The 15775-nt window shown below is 40.0% G+C and overlaps 1 protein-coding gene across 8 annotated transcripts in view; it reads right to left on the minus strand.

Moving 5' to 3' along the window:
• GAB1 (GRB2 associated binding protein 1) overlaps nt 1-15775 on the minus strand; it is a 115784-nt gene that overhangs the window by 17541 nt on the left and 82468 nt on the right. For 5 of the 8 annotated variants that reach the window (XM_059697936.1, XM_059697939.1, XM_059697942.1 and 2 more), the window contains exons 2-7: nt 15444-15738; nt 8584-8803; nt 8127-8207; nt 3938-4539; nt 2421-2506; nt 1923-2226 (exon numbers count right to left, since the gene is read on the minus strand). In XM_059697936.1, coding sequence (XP_059553919.1) covers nt 1923-2226; nt 2421-2506; nt 3938-4539; nt 8127-8207; nt 8584-8803; nt 15444-15738 — 1588 coding nt within the window. The remainder of the gene's footprint in view (nt 1-1922; nt 2227-2420; nt 2507-3937; nt 4540-8126; nt 8208-8583; nt 8804-15443; nt 15739-15775) is intronic. The other 3 variants (XM_059697940.1, XM_059697938.1, XM_059697943.1) reach the window with 2 other exon arrangements.

Below are 15775 nucleotides of genomic sequence, written 5' to 3' on the forward strand. Positions count from 1 at the left end.
CTTTCACACATTGCAGGCAAAGAAGAAAACGACCAATAGTGTCTACATAAATTTAAAGACAAATGAGGACAAAGAGTAACAGAAGGACAAAATTATTAAGTAAAAAGCCAGTGGTGCTCACACCCTTTGTAAGGTAACCGTCCGGATCATGGCCCTGCTTCTGGGGCTGTCTGGGTGGTATGGATGTTAAACGTGACCATCTTCCCAGCGGCTGGACCAAAGGTGGACCCGGGACCCAACAGCAGCCAAACTGTGGCCTGGCCTACCATCTATCATGTGGCTTGGTGTGAACGACAAGGGAGAGCAATCTCTCCGAGTGACCTGAAGTGCGTAAATAATGAAGGAGGCAATTAGCAGATGTGGAAGCTGCAGGGGCATGTAAAAAGGGGCCGCGAGGCAGAATCCAGGCCAGCGAGGGGGCACTGTAGGCCAGAGCTCTGGGAAAGCAGAAAACCAAGTCAGGTAGAGGATACAGAGCAGAGGAACACAAAGAAGGAAAGAATGTGAGAGAGAACAAAGCAGACGAGAAGACTTCCCACAGGACAGACATGCAGAGAGCAGGACAAAGTGCCAGTGCCCTAGGGGTGCCTCAGATCCCAATCACTTTCTCACTTCAGCACAGGAGTTTCCTCACTTACAGCAAAAGGAAACAAAACTCACGTTCAAGTTACTCTGAGTGAGAGTCCGTCTCCCTTCCCCACAACTGGTACTTAATTAGAATTAATATTAATGATCTAAGCCCAGGCTAATGAGAAATTTACACAGACATGACATGCTCTTAAAAAGCTACGTATAGCTTAGCCGGTTTGGCTCAGTGGATAGAGCGCTGGCCTGTAGACTGAGGGTGCTGGGTTTGATTCCAGTCAAGGGCACATGCCCGGGTTGTGGGCTCGATCCCCAGTGCGGGGCATGCCGGAGGCAGCCAATCAATGATTCTCTCTCATTACTGATGTTTCTATCTCTTTCTCCCTCTGCCTTCCTCTCTGAAATCAATAAAAATATATTAAAAAAAGAAAAAGATAAAAGCTATGTATAGCACATGAGACTTTTCAAATGTGCTGAATACTCCAGAAGTTGTGCCACTGGTCACAGCAGATTTAATAACTTACTCAGTGGTCCAGATTAAGTCACATTAACAGCAAAGCTGCAACACAGCTAGCTGTGAGGGTCTTAACCACTCAAACCCAAATTGTAAACCTTTAGTACATATCACCCATTTGGCTGAAAAGTTTATTTTCCATGGAGTTCTTGACAAACCACGCTACTTGAGAATTAATGTTACTTATGAAGGCCAGTACGAAAGAAAAGACTAGAAGCATTTATTTATACCCCAGCAAGGAAGAATAATTTTTAAGAAGTTGTTATACAACAGAATGGAAAGACTGTACAAGCAATCTCACTGTCAGGCACATTAATTATCTCAAGTTTGATTTGATACTATATACTCTGGTTTGATCTGCAATGTTTTGTTCGTTTAAAATAATTAAATTAGTTCTTAGAACTTAAAAGTCAAAAGATAATACACATTAAATGTGAAATTTCTGGTTTCTCCTGATACATCAGAAGATTTGCATGTACGGGTCTATATTATTTTCACAAGTCAACAAAGGATTGTGGTCCAGGAGCAGTTAGTTACTTCAATTAGGGCACTCGAGTTTTTCCTAATTCTCTCCTCCTCTTCCCTGCCAATCCTTGTGAGTGCTTTAGTTTGTAACCTGTGCTGTCGAGACAGGAGATTTAAAAATCGCATGTAGGCATCAACATATAATATAATAATTATTCATCTACAACAATATCGCTCAAACAAGTTAATAACTAAGGTAATAGGAAATATTTCAGAATTTCTAGTCCCAATCCTGTTCTGGATTTAATGACAGTTCAAGGCAGAGCTAGACTCTTCTGCTATGCCCTGCTCTGCTTACCTTTTCGGTCCGGCTTGAGGTTCCTATCCACGGGGGGTGGTTCACAGTCTGCAACGGGGACGGGCCTTCTGGGAGGGGTCTTTGGGCTGGACCTGAAGCCCATATGAGCAGGAGGAGGAACTTGCATTCCAAATGAAGAGAAATCAAACGTCCCTGGGGTCATGGGCACATAATTTGCTTCCTGAATGGGTTCTGTAAAACTGCTGGAATGCTGTCTCGGCGGAGAGTTGGGATTCATCGGCACGTAATTCTCATCCAGCTCTTCACTTGATACACTTCCCACTGTCAATACATTTTTGATTTTCTAAAACACACATACATTTCTTTTAATAAACAAAAACTGCTGTCAAACAGGAAAACATAATTGTACGTCACACCTATTCCTAAGGATCTGAAGGGGCTTTTATTTCATGATCTCATTTAGTCTCAGGGAACTAAGCATCAAGATTTTTGACAATGAAATATACACTCGATCATGCCAAGGTCAGTTATACTTACAAAGTGGTTATGGAAGCCTTCAAGGGAACTAGATCTATCACTTGGAAATGTTCGTGGAATATCATAGCAGTCTTGAGAACTAGCATCTAAAATAAAGAACAAACTATAAACATTTCTTCCCACATTTGCCAGCTCTCAGGGTAGTCAGGAATGACCTATTCTTTCTCTCTCTCTTTAAACACACACACACATGCAGGTACATATGCACACAGGCCTTAAAAAGGATGCTCACAGAATAGTATCTTGAATTGGTACGTTAGAAAATGCAGGCACTCGGTCACATGCTAACCAGTACCAGTATTTGATTATGACGGTGAGTGACTGTCTAAGACTGGGGTCGTGGTGGGTTATCCAAAAATGGAGAAAGATATACTTCTATTTTCTTACCTTTTGCACCACGTTGGGCTTCAATTATATCTCACTAACTTACACCCAGATTGCCCAAACACTTCAAGGGAATTAGATGCATTAAATCTTTATCTTCTGTAAGACAGCTGGATAACTCCACCATATTTTTTAGGGTGTGAGAATTTTACACTTTGACTTTCTATTTTTAGGATATTAAGAATCTTAGGGTATAACCCAGACTCAATTTTTCTCCTCTCAAGGTCTGTAACTTCTGGAAGGCTCAAGGAGACAGAGCAGGAATAAGTGAAGTGACGAGGAATAAGGAGAGAGAAGATTCAGAGCTTTAAAAATAAAAAACAGCAAACAAAAATCAGAGTTGCTTGATTGGGACTGATGATTACCTGCTAGACACAACGTAAACACTGCTTATCTAGCAAGGAAGGAAATGGAGCCCAATCGATGTGACACATAGAAGTGGCCCTAAGGGCACAAATACAGGAAAGGGTATGAGTCTCGGAAGCTGTGTGGCTGGCCCATTTCCTGCTCCTCTGCCCCATCAGGGTCTATCCTTCCATGATATATAGAAAGAGGGAGAGAGGGCTGCAGACTTCCTGAGGCGGGAAAGAACTGCTAAGGCTATACTTCTTCAGGGATGAAAACCTCCAACTCTTTGTCCCTTCTGGCAGAACACACACACAGGCACTCATATCTCTCTCTCTCTCTCTCTCTCTCTCTCTCTCTCTCTCTCTCTCTCTCTCTCTCTCTCCTGGGAATCTACTGAGACCCTGGTATCTTTGCTACATGAGTGGGTAACTGCAGGACTGAAGAAACAAAGGACTATCATTTGGTATCCTATTATGCTTAATAGAACAAATATTCAGCCTGGCAGGTGTGGCTCAGTGGTTGAGCATCGACTTATGAACCAGGAGGTCACAGGTTCAATTCCCATTCAGGGCACATTCCCAGGTTGTGGGCTCGATTCCCAGTGTGGGGCATGCAGGAGGCAGCCCATCCATGATTCTCTCTCATCATCGATGTTTCTCTCTCCCTCTCCCTTCCTCTCTGAAATCAGTAAGAATGTATTTTTATTTTTTTTTAAAAAGAACCAATATTCAGAACACCATGTTTTCCATCATGAACCTCTAATAGAGAAGCCAAGGAGCGCTGACCTTTCCGCAGTTTGTTCAAATCCACGGTGGAGATGGTGTTACTGCGCGAGGGCGGCATCCCTGCGGTGGGAACACAGTAGCTACTGTCGGTGTCCGAGGCCGTGCGTGTGATGCTGCCCGTTTCCACAGGAGATCGGTCGTGAGCCGGGTGTGGTTTCGGTGGCCGGGGGGGAGGGATATCTGGAATAGTGTCTAGCTTTGACGTCTGTCCCAAGGTTCCTTCCGGAAATGTTCGTGGAATCTGATAAGTATTACCAGGTGCTGGAGGAATGTCATAGCTAATAGACACGTGCCTCATTTGAGTCTCTATACTCGAAGTCCCAGAGGGGGTATTAAACACGTAGAGTTCTCCATCGGCCTCGGTACTCGATGGAGACGCCTTTGGTAGAACGTCGTGGGAGTAACTCCTGGGCAGGTTGTAGAGGCTGGAGTCCACAGAAACAGACACGGCGCGAGGCGGCGGGGAGTCATACATGATTGGCTGCTGGAAGAAGCCGTTCACCCCGTGTTTGCTCTGGGAGGAAGCAGGGTTTTTATGAGCAGGGACATTATCATTGCAGTCTGTTTCAGAAGAGGTGGATTTTGCGGAATCAGCATGTGCTCTAAATAAAAATTGTTAATGACAGAAAATAAAACAGGGTGAGGACATAAGACTGCTTTTTAATAAATATATTAACAGCTTAGCAATCAAAATCCATGGCTTTTTTCATTAGATTTTTTTTTTTTGGTGTGATCCATGAGATTGAAAGCACAAATGCTGCTCATTTTTATGATTATACACCAGACAACAAAACCGCCACCACAAAACCACCAAAGGCATTCTTCCTAATTTCTGTCCTGGACCTGCCCACACCCCTAACTCCACCTATTAAATCCACACATAAAACCACAATCCCTGAAGTACTGGAATTAGAAAGGTAAATGATTAAGGCACAGACACAAGGAAAAAAAGCATTTCCTCTGAAGAGCATGCAAAAACGTGGTGCCAACACAACTTATCAAGGTGATCCCATTGCTCTTTAGCCCACCTGTGGCTAATCTGTTGTTCTGTACCACTGGAAGTCGAATGATTACCTGGCATTGAATAAATTCAGTGTGATCTACCGGGGGGGGGGGGGGGGGCAACTTGAAAGGCTTGGTATATCTTCCGTTCTACTAATTTTCTTTAACAAGCATTTAGCCAATACTGTAAAGAGGATCAAAACACAAGTCACAGAGTGAGCCAATTCCAAACTAATTAACCTTGAGGAATCTCATTAGAGTATATTTTATGCTTTGGGTACATTTTCAGTCTCTGCATTTTGTCGTATCACAAAATGTGGGTAGAAGGCAAAATGAAGCTACGATCTGGATACCAGCCCACTCCGTAATGTTAAACAGGATCCCTAAGCTACCTATGCTTGCTGTCTGAAGTCCTGTAGGAACTTAAACTTACTAATTTTAAAAATGAACTTGTCAGAGATTTTTAAGGGCTTTTCTTCCTTGACATTTTAGTAACACCTGGCTCTACGTACTCCATTTATGTTTTGGCATTCTCCTCTGCTGCTATAAAGAACCCATGTTGTGATATCCTAATTTTCCTTGTCCCTCACTGATCATCCCCTTGTTCACTGACAGGTTCCTTCTTCCTGTCTCTCTGCCTAGGAATGGCCAACAGAATTCAATCCTCTCATTCGTGAGCACACACACCATTAAAAAGTCCTCCTGTCTCCTACCGTCACCTTCCAGCGAATGCTGACAACTTCCATCTATGAGTCCCGTATTCTCCAACTGTTCATATTTCTACTTGGTTATTCCAGTAGCTTATGTGAATCAAACAAAACCCAACTTTGACAGCCCTTTCCGATTTACCCTTAAAAGAAATGTCCTCATTCAGGTTCTCTAGGCTCAAAACCCAATCAGCTTTGATTCATTCTCTTTGATCACCACCATCACTCAGTCACAAAGTCTTTCTTCCTAACCAAGTGTCCATCCCTTGCCCTATTTTCACTGTCACCAACCCAAGTTCAGGTCTCTGCTAAGTTCTATACTTCTGAACCCTCCTAAGTAAACTTCTGTACCCTAGATTCTTTTTCTTCCAATCTATGCATGGGATCATACTGCTATGCTGTGGTAAGATCAATATTTTCAGCCCTAGACAGTTTGGAAAGGGGCCCGGGTTTGATTCTGGTCAAGGGCATGTACCTCCCCGGCGTGGGCCCTGGTCGGAGCGCGTGCAGGAGGCAACCAATCGATGTGTTTCTCTCACATTGCAATATTACTCTCTTTCCCTCTTTCTTCCACTCTCTCTAAAAGTCAATGGAAAAATAACCTCAGGTGAGGATTAAAAATATATTTTTTTAAAACATGGCTTTCATATCACTTATACACTTAGAGAAAATCCTGTTTAAGATCTCTATGGGTGTGGGAACTACAAAAAGCCCACAAACTAGTCCCCTTAGCATTGAGGCTTACTAATAACCTGGCTCTACCTTTTATGTCCTACTATTCCGCAAACCAAAGCCTTTACTCCAGCAGGCTCTCCTCCTCATCTTCAACCCAGCACTCTCATTTTCACCTCTCCTATCCCTCAAGCATTTTTATGCAAATTACTAATGATAGCCTCCCTTTCTCTTACCAACCAGGTGTGGCTCAAATTCTACTCCTCCCTGGGAAGGAATTTCCAACATATTTACACATTTTCTAAAAATGTGCACTGTCAGTGAATTCAAACATGTGAGTTATAAGATGCCAGAAGCACAATGAGCAATAAACTTCCTACCTTTGACTAGCTTATAGTTTAGGTGAGAGTGAATAAAAATATCAATCTATTTCCAGTTCTATGATAAAACAGAGATATGAAGGTACAACCAGGATGCTATAAAGACCCACAGTGGCATTTAATCCAGCCATGGAGTTTGGGGAAATGTTTCCTACATATGTCTGAGCTGAGACTTGCAGTCTGAACAAGGGTTTGCAATTCTCCTATCTTGCCTCCATCTATAAATGCTTAAAATATTTACATGTTTTGACTTTTTCACAGGTTTACTTGTAAACTGTGAAGGTGACTGTATCTGAGGGGGCTGTAACGTATGTAATTAGTTTGTACCTTCAGAGCATTTAACGAAATAGTGGGCACATAAATATTTGTTAACTGTCATTTTTGCAAAAAAAGTAGATGCAAAATGTATTTGAGCATAATTTTGATCACAACAGGAAAGCTGTGATAACAGTGAGATCAATGAAAGATTTTATATAAAAAGAAAATGTACTGAAAACTGTCACTTAACTGTTGGCTTTTTAAAAAGTTGATACTGAAAAATAATCGTGACTCTCCGTAAAATAAAATCTTAGTTAGTAGCATAGGTAACAAAGTTGCAAGTGTGTAATTTTAAATACTCACGGCAAACAAGCAAAAATCAAGTTAGAATTTGGTATTATTAACTAGTGTTGATTTATAAATTATTTCATTTTCTCTTACAGGTAAAATCCCATTACAACAAATATATAGAAATGCATCTTGTGTTTGATTCCATTATCTTAGGGAATAGGTCACAGAAATGAATTTGTGGATCTTAAAAATTCTATATAAAATTTTTTAAACAAGCGCTTTGTGTATTTCTAGCCCAGTCACTGTCTACATGAAAAAAAAATCTTTTTGTTATAAACAATAATGCTTAGTATCCAATAACCCTGTTTAAAAATCCTTCACATCTACTATGCAATTCATGTCCACATTTATACTACAAATTCAGATAATAAATATACCCAATATCATTAGTTGTCACAGATGTTAATGGCATTGACAGGCCTCCTGATCATTATTTTTCAGCTCCAACACTTACCATGACCTCAAGCCTTCCAATTACTCAATATCAAATTAAAATATCTTACAGCTCAGAAGAGAGGGGTCTTGGAGCAGGGATGGAGATGACGGGAAAAGCCAGGATTTGGGAAGGTCCTTATGATACCTCTGGTCAAGCACCGAAATCCACATACTTCTTTCTACTTAAAATTTGTAAAGTGAAGGCTTGGGTAAGCTCCACTTCACTGCTAGGTAGGAAAATCCACCTTTCATAGCTTTTAGCAATATATTTGATTTCATCCAATTTCACTAAAGCTCCATTTGTGTTTTCCGTAGGTTTTGCTATATTGGGATTTTACCTGTATGATTTCTCACACAGATCCAAAGCAACCACAACACACTCACTGCAATGGAATCGTTTTGCTTTCAAAATCTTCTAGCAGTAGGTATTCCTCTCCTTCTTCAGAAACAAAAGATGACCCTTGGCTGGTTTATAATCACATAAGAAATGGAGCAAGATCACCATTTTAAATCAGTGAAATCTGTTAAGCAAGTAATACTGTGAGTCTGTAACAAAGACTATGAAACGGAAGACAGGTTTCCCAAAGAGCTTCCGGTATAAGTGTTCCTTGCCAAAGATGCTAGAGAACGTGTTTCTTCAACAAAACCTCATGAATAACAGAGATCATTCGTGGAAGAATATAAACTTGAAATATATGCATAAAATAGAAACCTATATGGATGGTTTCTTTTAAACCTTAAAAAAGTTTACAGGTAAGATTCCTAAATGAGTGTGCACGCGCATACATACATACACACACACACACACACACACACACAGAGGCAGGCATATGTGGTTTACCTGGTGGGTTCAAGCGTCTTGCTTTGACAGTTGATTAGCAAGAGGTAGTCTTGAGGATCCTCCTGGATGCCAAGAGTCTCCATATGTGGTGGCAGGTTAATGAGCTGATATGGAGGAGGCTGGGCACCAGAGGACGAGTTCACCTGGGCGGACGGTGGTGTTGTAATGACAGCCGACGGTAAATCCACTTGTAAGGAGCTGCCAGGGGGCTTCACAGGATCTGCGACGCCAAAGTAGGGCTGTCATTCTCTATCCCATGTTAAGAATTTTTTTCTAAAGCAAAGCCACTTGAAAGTTTGGAGGTAAGTTGTTTAAATACATGGAAATAGGCTAAACCAGTGGTCAGCAAACTCATTAGTCAACAGAGCCAAATATCAACAGTACAACGATTGAAATTTCTTTTGACAGCCAAATTTTTTAAACTTAAACTATATAGGTAGGTACATTGTTATTAACTTAATTAGGGTACTCCTAAGGCTTAGGAAGAGCCACACTCAAGGGGCCAAAGAGCCGCATGAGGCTCGCGAGCCGCAGTTTGCCGACCACGGGCATGATCCTGTCAGTTAAAACAAATACGACCACCTAAATGACAACATTTATACAGAAGATAACTGTTTCATATTAAAGAGATCTGAAGAGCAGGGATCTGTCTTCCAGAGGCTGCCATGGTTAACCTTGCCTTGAACAGTCTTTAGCTTTGAGGCTCCTGGAAAGGAAGATGATCTACCATATTCTACCATCTTTAGCACAAAAGGCAGATTTTTTCCATGATGATAAAGTGCTTCCTACGCCAAGCCAACCTTCCCAGGTGGCCATGTTATTATGTGGCGCCTACAGGTCCATGGTGCTGCGGGTACCAGGGTCAGCTCTTGACCTCATCTTTATTCTGCTGCTCATCTTTCTACTTCTCAGCCGACTAGGGAGAACTAGTTCTAACTGGGGGATTCAGGGAAAGAGCTTTTCTTTAAGGCATCCCCCCTTCCCTCAACTCATCATCTCATTTGCCATTTATTGTATTTCTGTAGGATTTTCATGCAAAAGGTGTCAGCAAGTAAAGAACTAATTTATTAAGCACTTAACTATGGGCCAGGAACTAGAAAGAAACTTCCATTATGTTCATTAGCAAGCTCATGAAAGAAAAGACCTCCCAACAGCCATAAAAAGCAAGCCCAACCCTCCCAAACGACATGATGAGCAAAGTTCTTTAAAAGGAAAGGGACACTGCCCTACCACTTTGGCTCAGAAAATGCACTATTTTCCAAGTTTCGTCTTCAGGATTGTTTTACTCATGTTAATCTGACCATTTACTCAGCTCTTCCTATTTTAATGTAAGCACTGCATTGTCTTAATATTCTATAAATAAAATTTCTGTCCAAAGTTAATCAACTGACCTAAAAAAGAAACTTCTGTCTTATAAAAACATGTCATTTGCCCCCATTCGACTCTACAAGTAGTTGAATGGACCATGTTTGTTGCTTTTTGCCTCACCTAGGTTTCTAACTTACTGCTCTTTCCAAGTAATGTTGGGATCAAGTTTCTGAGAACCAAATATCAGTTTTGGGTTTGCTTATGTGTGTAAAATTATTTTCTGAGTTATTTCTTAATTTAGAAGGCATGAAGAGTATAATCAGCATTCATTAAAGGGCTAATAAGCTGTTGGAGCAAACTCCTATAGAATTTCACTTGGAAAATGAATGAACACCGCTAAGGAAAGTCTCCACCAGCTTTCGGTGGAGAGAATTAGATTGGTATGTGAGGAGAACCGCAAATAATAAATTGGTCTGCAACTGTCCCTAGCTTAATGCACAGTTTTATCCTATTTGAAACCCTACTGACGTCACAGAAGTTGGGTTGCCCTGATAATGCCTCTAAATATTCAAAAGAATATACATGTTTTTCTAATCAAATGGCTCAAGAGCTGAAACCCAGGGAAGCAATTCTACTCTTTCTTACTGGTAAGGAGAATATTTCAAAGTTGATGCCATAGGCCCGTGGATTTTGTGACACTAGCATGCTGTATCTGAGCATGTGGTCATAAAACTGTGGTGTTGCTCATGTCCCTCTTGGACCAGAGGAGGTCCTTTTCTCTGAAGATGGGTGACATTTGCTAATTGAATGTGCTCTGGGTTTCTATTGAAAAAGTGTTATCTTGATGCTCACAATTAAAGGTAAATAGGTCAAGGTTACTCGGTTTCTATTGATTACTGACTTATCTGGTCTGTTGAAAATTTTTTTTCCTGTAAAGAGAAGCACTTTGAATAGATCTATGTCTAAATAACTTAGCAAATAAGAGCCCACAAAGAGTATGCATTATCATTAATGCTAAAATAATCTTCTCACTTCTGAACAGACCATTTTTTTATGAAAGAACATTTTATAAATGTAAATTTCACAAATGGATACAAACAAGAAACAGCAGTAGTTGCAATTTCCAGTGAAGCAACCTGCAGTTTCTTCAGTTTATTTAGTCAAATATTGAAGACCTCTAATCAAAGCCCAATCTATTTAACGTGTTTGAAGTAGAAATTTTTTTTATCTTATTTGTCATGACCATCTCCTTCACAGACTGTGAAAACTTCCTTGGAGACATTGAAACTAAACCTTTAGGAAGTGGTGATAAATGCCTAATTCTTATCCCAGAGGTATCATGACATCAGAATCACTTGTGGGGTATTTTAGCAATCTAGGTGCCTGGGCTCCATCTCAGGAGACTCAATGAATCAAGATCTCAGGGGCAGTAGTTTGAAAATGTATAATAAAACAAAATAAATTCTCTGGTTGACTTGATCCCCAGGAAAATGCAAATTAAAACTACTGTGAGATACCACTACACATTCCCTAGAATGGCTAAAATTAATGACTGACAATACCAAGTGTTGTTAGAATGCAGACTAACTGAAAGTCTCCTACACTGCTGGTAGAAAAGCAATTAATACAATAATTTTGGAAAACTAAAGCTACTAAATCTTCTAACACTAAATGTATATATATATTGCTACATATCCTATGATGTAGCAATTCCACTCATGGGTACATACCCCCAAAAACTAAGTGTCATGTCCATCAAAAGACATGTGTAAGAATGTTCACAACAACTTTACTTATATTAACTAAAAGGTATAAACAACCCAAATGTCTATCAACATTCAAATTGGTCAAAAGTTTGTTATACAGTTGCACAGTGTAATGCTACGTAGGATGAAGAACTGCTACATGCCACGGGGATGAATCCCACAGACTTAAGATTGGGAAAAACAAGCCAGACTCAAAGGTTTTATTTATATGAAGTTCAACTCTAGGCAAAACTAATCTATGGTTATAAATGCAAAACAATGGTTATCCTTGGGCTTCTTTTTTTTTTGGGGGGGGGGTTATTGGGAAGAAGCATGAGAAAACCTTTGGGGACTAGAAATTTCCATTTCTTGATCTGAGTTTGCCAATTACACAGATTTCTATGTATAGATATAGATGAATATATAAAACTATATTGAACTGTACACTTAAGTTCTGTGCTTTTCGTAGTAGTAAGTGATACCCAAATACAAAGTGAATAAAAAGAAATTTAAAAGTTTCCTAATTAAGAATCGGGAGAGGAAGCATATGTGTAGTCTTATGTGTTAGTTTAACCTACTTTCATTATTATTATATTTTTTTAACATATTTTTTGTTATTACTTTCAGGTGTACAACACAGTAGTCAGACAATCATTAACCTACTTTCCCAAAAAGAAGAAAATCAAACCGAGAATCGCACTATTTTTTTTTTTTAAGCCACTATTATCTGGGCATTTTGGGCAAAGTATCTCAACTGATAAGAGGCAACTTTCTTATGGTGCATCCTAAAATTAGAGCAGGAGCCTTTGCGCCAAGTTAGTTAGCTGCACACAACCCTTAGGCTGTGTTTCCCGGCACTTGTTCAGCACATTTACCAGTTTCCAAGTCGGTGCAGAAACAAAAATAAATCTGCCCATTTCCAAGAAAAACAAAAGAAATTAGTTTCTATCCTCAAATCTACTAAATAAAAGCCACTCATAGGAACCACACACAGTTCAACCAGCTTAGAATTCAAAAACAGATTCAGCATGCCAGCATTCTGAGTATTCAATAATAGCAGTGGTCACCTGGGGCAGCGGAAATAACATGGTAACGATATTTTGAGAGGTTCCTGGAATCAAAACACAGGTCAGAGTTTTCCCCTTTCCTTTTGTTTTCAGGAGAAAATTAGTTATTCTCCTAGGGACTGGGGATAGTTATTTTCTCAGACTACAATATCTAAGCAGAGTCTATTTCTTCCCATGTCTAGCCTGAAATTAGTATAATTAAATATCATTTTGTGTTATCAGTTTTAAGGCATGAGTGGGGGCATCTTCAACTCTCAAGGAGGCAGATGTAGGTAAAAACAAAAACACCTACTTAGTGATGGGGGGGAGGGGGTGCATCTATTTGGAAGCAAGAGAATATAAAGCAAGTAGTAATGGCATTGATATTTACCTGGTCATATTAAACTGTATGAATGTGATCATAAAGGATAATAGCAGTTCTTGGAGGTTTATTTTGATACAAATTTTTAAGTGTGTAGATGTTTTTAAAACAGAACCTAGCAAAATCAGCTACTCCAAATGAATAAGGAAATTCAGTGGTTGATTTTAAAACCTTATAGCGTGAAATATTTTTGTAGCTCCCTGATACTACACAATGAAGAACTGTTCCTCTTTTACTGATTTCTTCCAAGAAACTCATGTCTTCAACATCGTAGAGTCAGACATTTCTTTTGTTGTTGTTGCTAATGCTCACCCGAGGATATTTTTCCATTGATTTTTAGAGAGAGTGGAAGGGAGGAGATAGAGAAACAATGTGAGAGAGTCACATCGATTGGTTGCCTCCCAGGGCCGTGCCCTGACCGGGAATTGAACCAGCAACCTTTAGGCGCACAGGATGATACTCAACCAACTGAGCCACACCAGCCAAGGTGAGCATTAGAAATTCTTATTTGGGGGGTTCGTAACACTACTTACCCCTAAATGAGCTTCCAAAAGTTAGACACTCATAGTTCTTAACTGAACAATGCAGCTCCTCTAAGAGGGGCACCTCATTTCTTTTGTTAAATATATTTAGGAGAATTATAAAGAAAACAAAGAGAGATGGAAGAACACCTACTCAGTCTTTCAGATCAGCCGAATCTATTAAAAAAATAAGGCAACCAAAGGGGACAGAAGTCTGCCTTTATGTCCCCCCAATAAATTCTAAATTGGAAGGCAGCAGGCAAAAAGAACATCGGCAAGAAGATTATACAATGACTTAAATTATTTTAACTAAAAGTCCATCACATGACAAAACTAATGTGGTATCCAAATCCAGTAATTGTCATTACAGAGTGGTTGTTAAGTAACCATTAAATAAAAAGCTATCTCATTTGTGCCTTTAACTTTAAAATCCTCCACTGCACTCAAATATAGACTGTATATGCAAACAAGACAGGAAAGGAGTTTAACTCGAGTTAGAACTAATACCCCTGACCTACTTAGAATGTGAACATATTTAGTAACTTCACAAAAACAACTGAAGCCTTTACTCCCCACATGAAGCCCTGCCGTGAGGCTTTTAATCAGAGCTCTGGTGAAGAGCTCTCCTTCATTAGCCGCCTCCTGTCTAAACGGGATGCCTCCTTCCCTCTCTCTGCACTGCTCCCTTGGGCATTCTGCAATCCTTACCAAGGGGTTTCCCCAACCCCGCTGGGCCAATCCCAGGCCTCGAAGGCCCTTCTCTTGGCCTGCTCACTGGCCAGAGAGGAAACAGCATGCTGACCTAAGCTAATTAGAGATGATTACTGTTTCATTTCAACCCCAAACTTGATGTTGATTGTTAATACAATTTTTCCACCCCTCAATGAATCTCCAGCACTCCTAAATATAGATATTTGGAAATGCACACTTGTGAACTTGAGTATAAATGTGAAGACAATAGGGTCAAAGACATTATTCCTGATTCTTGGCTCTGCAAACCTTACATAGGTTCTTAGTGTTTGTTTAACAAGGAAGAGAAGTGGACAGGGGATACGTGGTCAGGACAGCCATATACACGCACCTGGAGAGGAATTCCACTTGTAAAACTCTTCCTGAGGCCTCTTCCGAGGACAAGCACCCCAAACCTCAGCTCCTCAAGCGACTCTCCCCTGGCCTTTTGGAGTCAAGGAGAATTCCATTCCTCCTCTTTCTAGCCCCTAAGACTGGAGGGTTCTGCACCCCTCCCTTCACTTACGTAGAAATACTACTTCCTCCAAAAGTCCTGTGTTTTCCTCTGAGCTTTCTTCACTACCTCTTTTCTGAACCTTAAGCCCCCTCTTACCCCTGTGGTAAGTAAACTCATTGTACTTTTTCATCATGTTTTGTGATTAATTCTCATTTGCTTTTCATAGTTATTGACACCTGCCGTGGCAACATAGTTTTAAAAATAACTGAAGAATTACATTGAGCCACATGAAAATGCTGCTTTTAATTGGTCAAAAATATCAGCAATGTTATAAGTTCAAAGTAATATTCATATAGGAATGTTATAAGTTCAAAGTAATATTTATACAGGAACTCAAGAAAGGCTCTGAAATAGTATGTCTTCTTGTCACCTTCTTCTTCAGGACAATTATTTAGACACTGCCCCACAATGGTTAAATTTCTCTTTCTAAAACCTATAAAAAGTTGCAGCCCAGTCTGATGAAAGGGTTCAGTTGCTTTTTCCAAATGTTATTACTATTATAAAAAAATCCCAAATATTATATCGTGTAACTGAAATAACAAAGAATTTCATAACCGTTCTAAAAATGCAATAATAAAGGAAAGAGGTTGAATAGGAGAATCTTGAACTTACCTTCTTCAGTAGGATTAAACCCACATATGTCGCAAATACAGCGAACCCACTTATTCATCTCTTCCTCGCTGTCTGCTACCAAGTAGAAAATCCGGTCAATGGTGTTGATATCAAAAATGTAGCTGTTTTCAAACTCCTTTTTGTTAAATGTCAACCCAGCATCAACTTGCTGACATAAATTTAAATCAATAATGCGGATAGGCTTCTTGGCATGATCATTTTTGTAATATTCCAAGACGTCTGGATCTCCAGTCAAACGGCCACTGCGTAACACAAACCATCTCCTCTTCCACGCCTAGAAACAAAACAAAATATCCACCTCGTGTTAACTT

Source organism: Myotis daubentonii, chromosome 5, assembly GCF_963259705.1.
Source record: "Myotis daubentonii chromosome 5, mMyoDau2.1, whole genome shotgun sequence".
NCBI lineage: Eukaryota > Metazoa > Chordata > Mammalia > Chiroptera > Vespertilionidae > Myotis > Myotis daubentonii.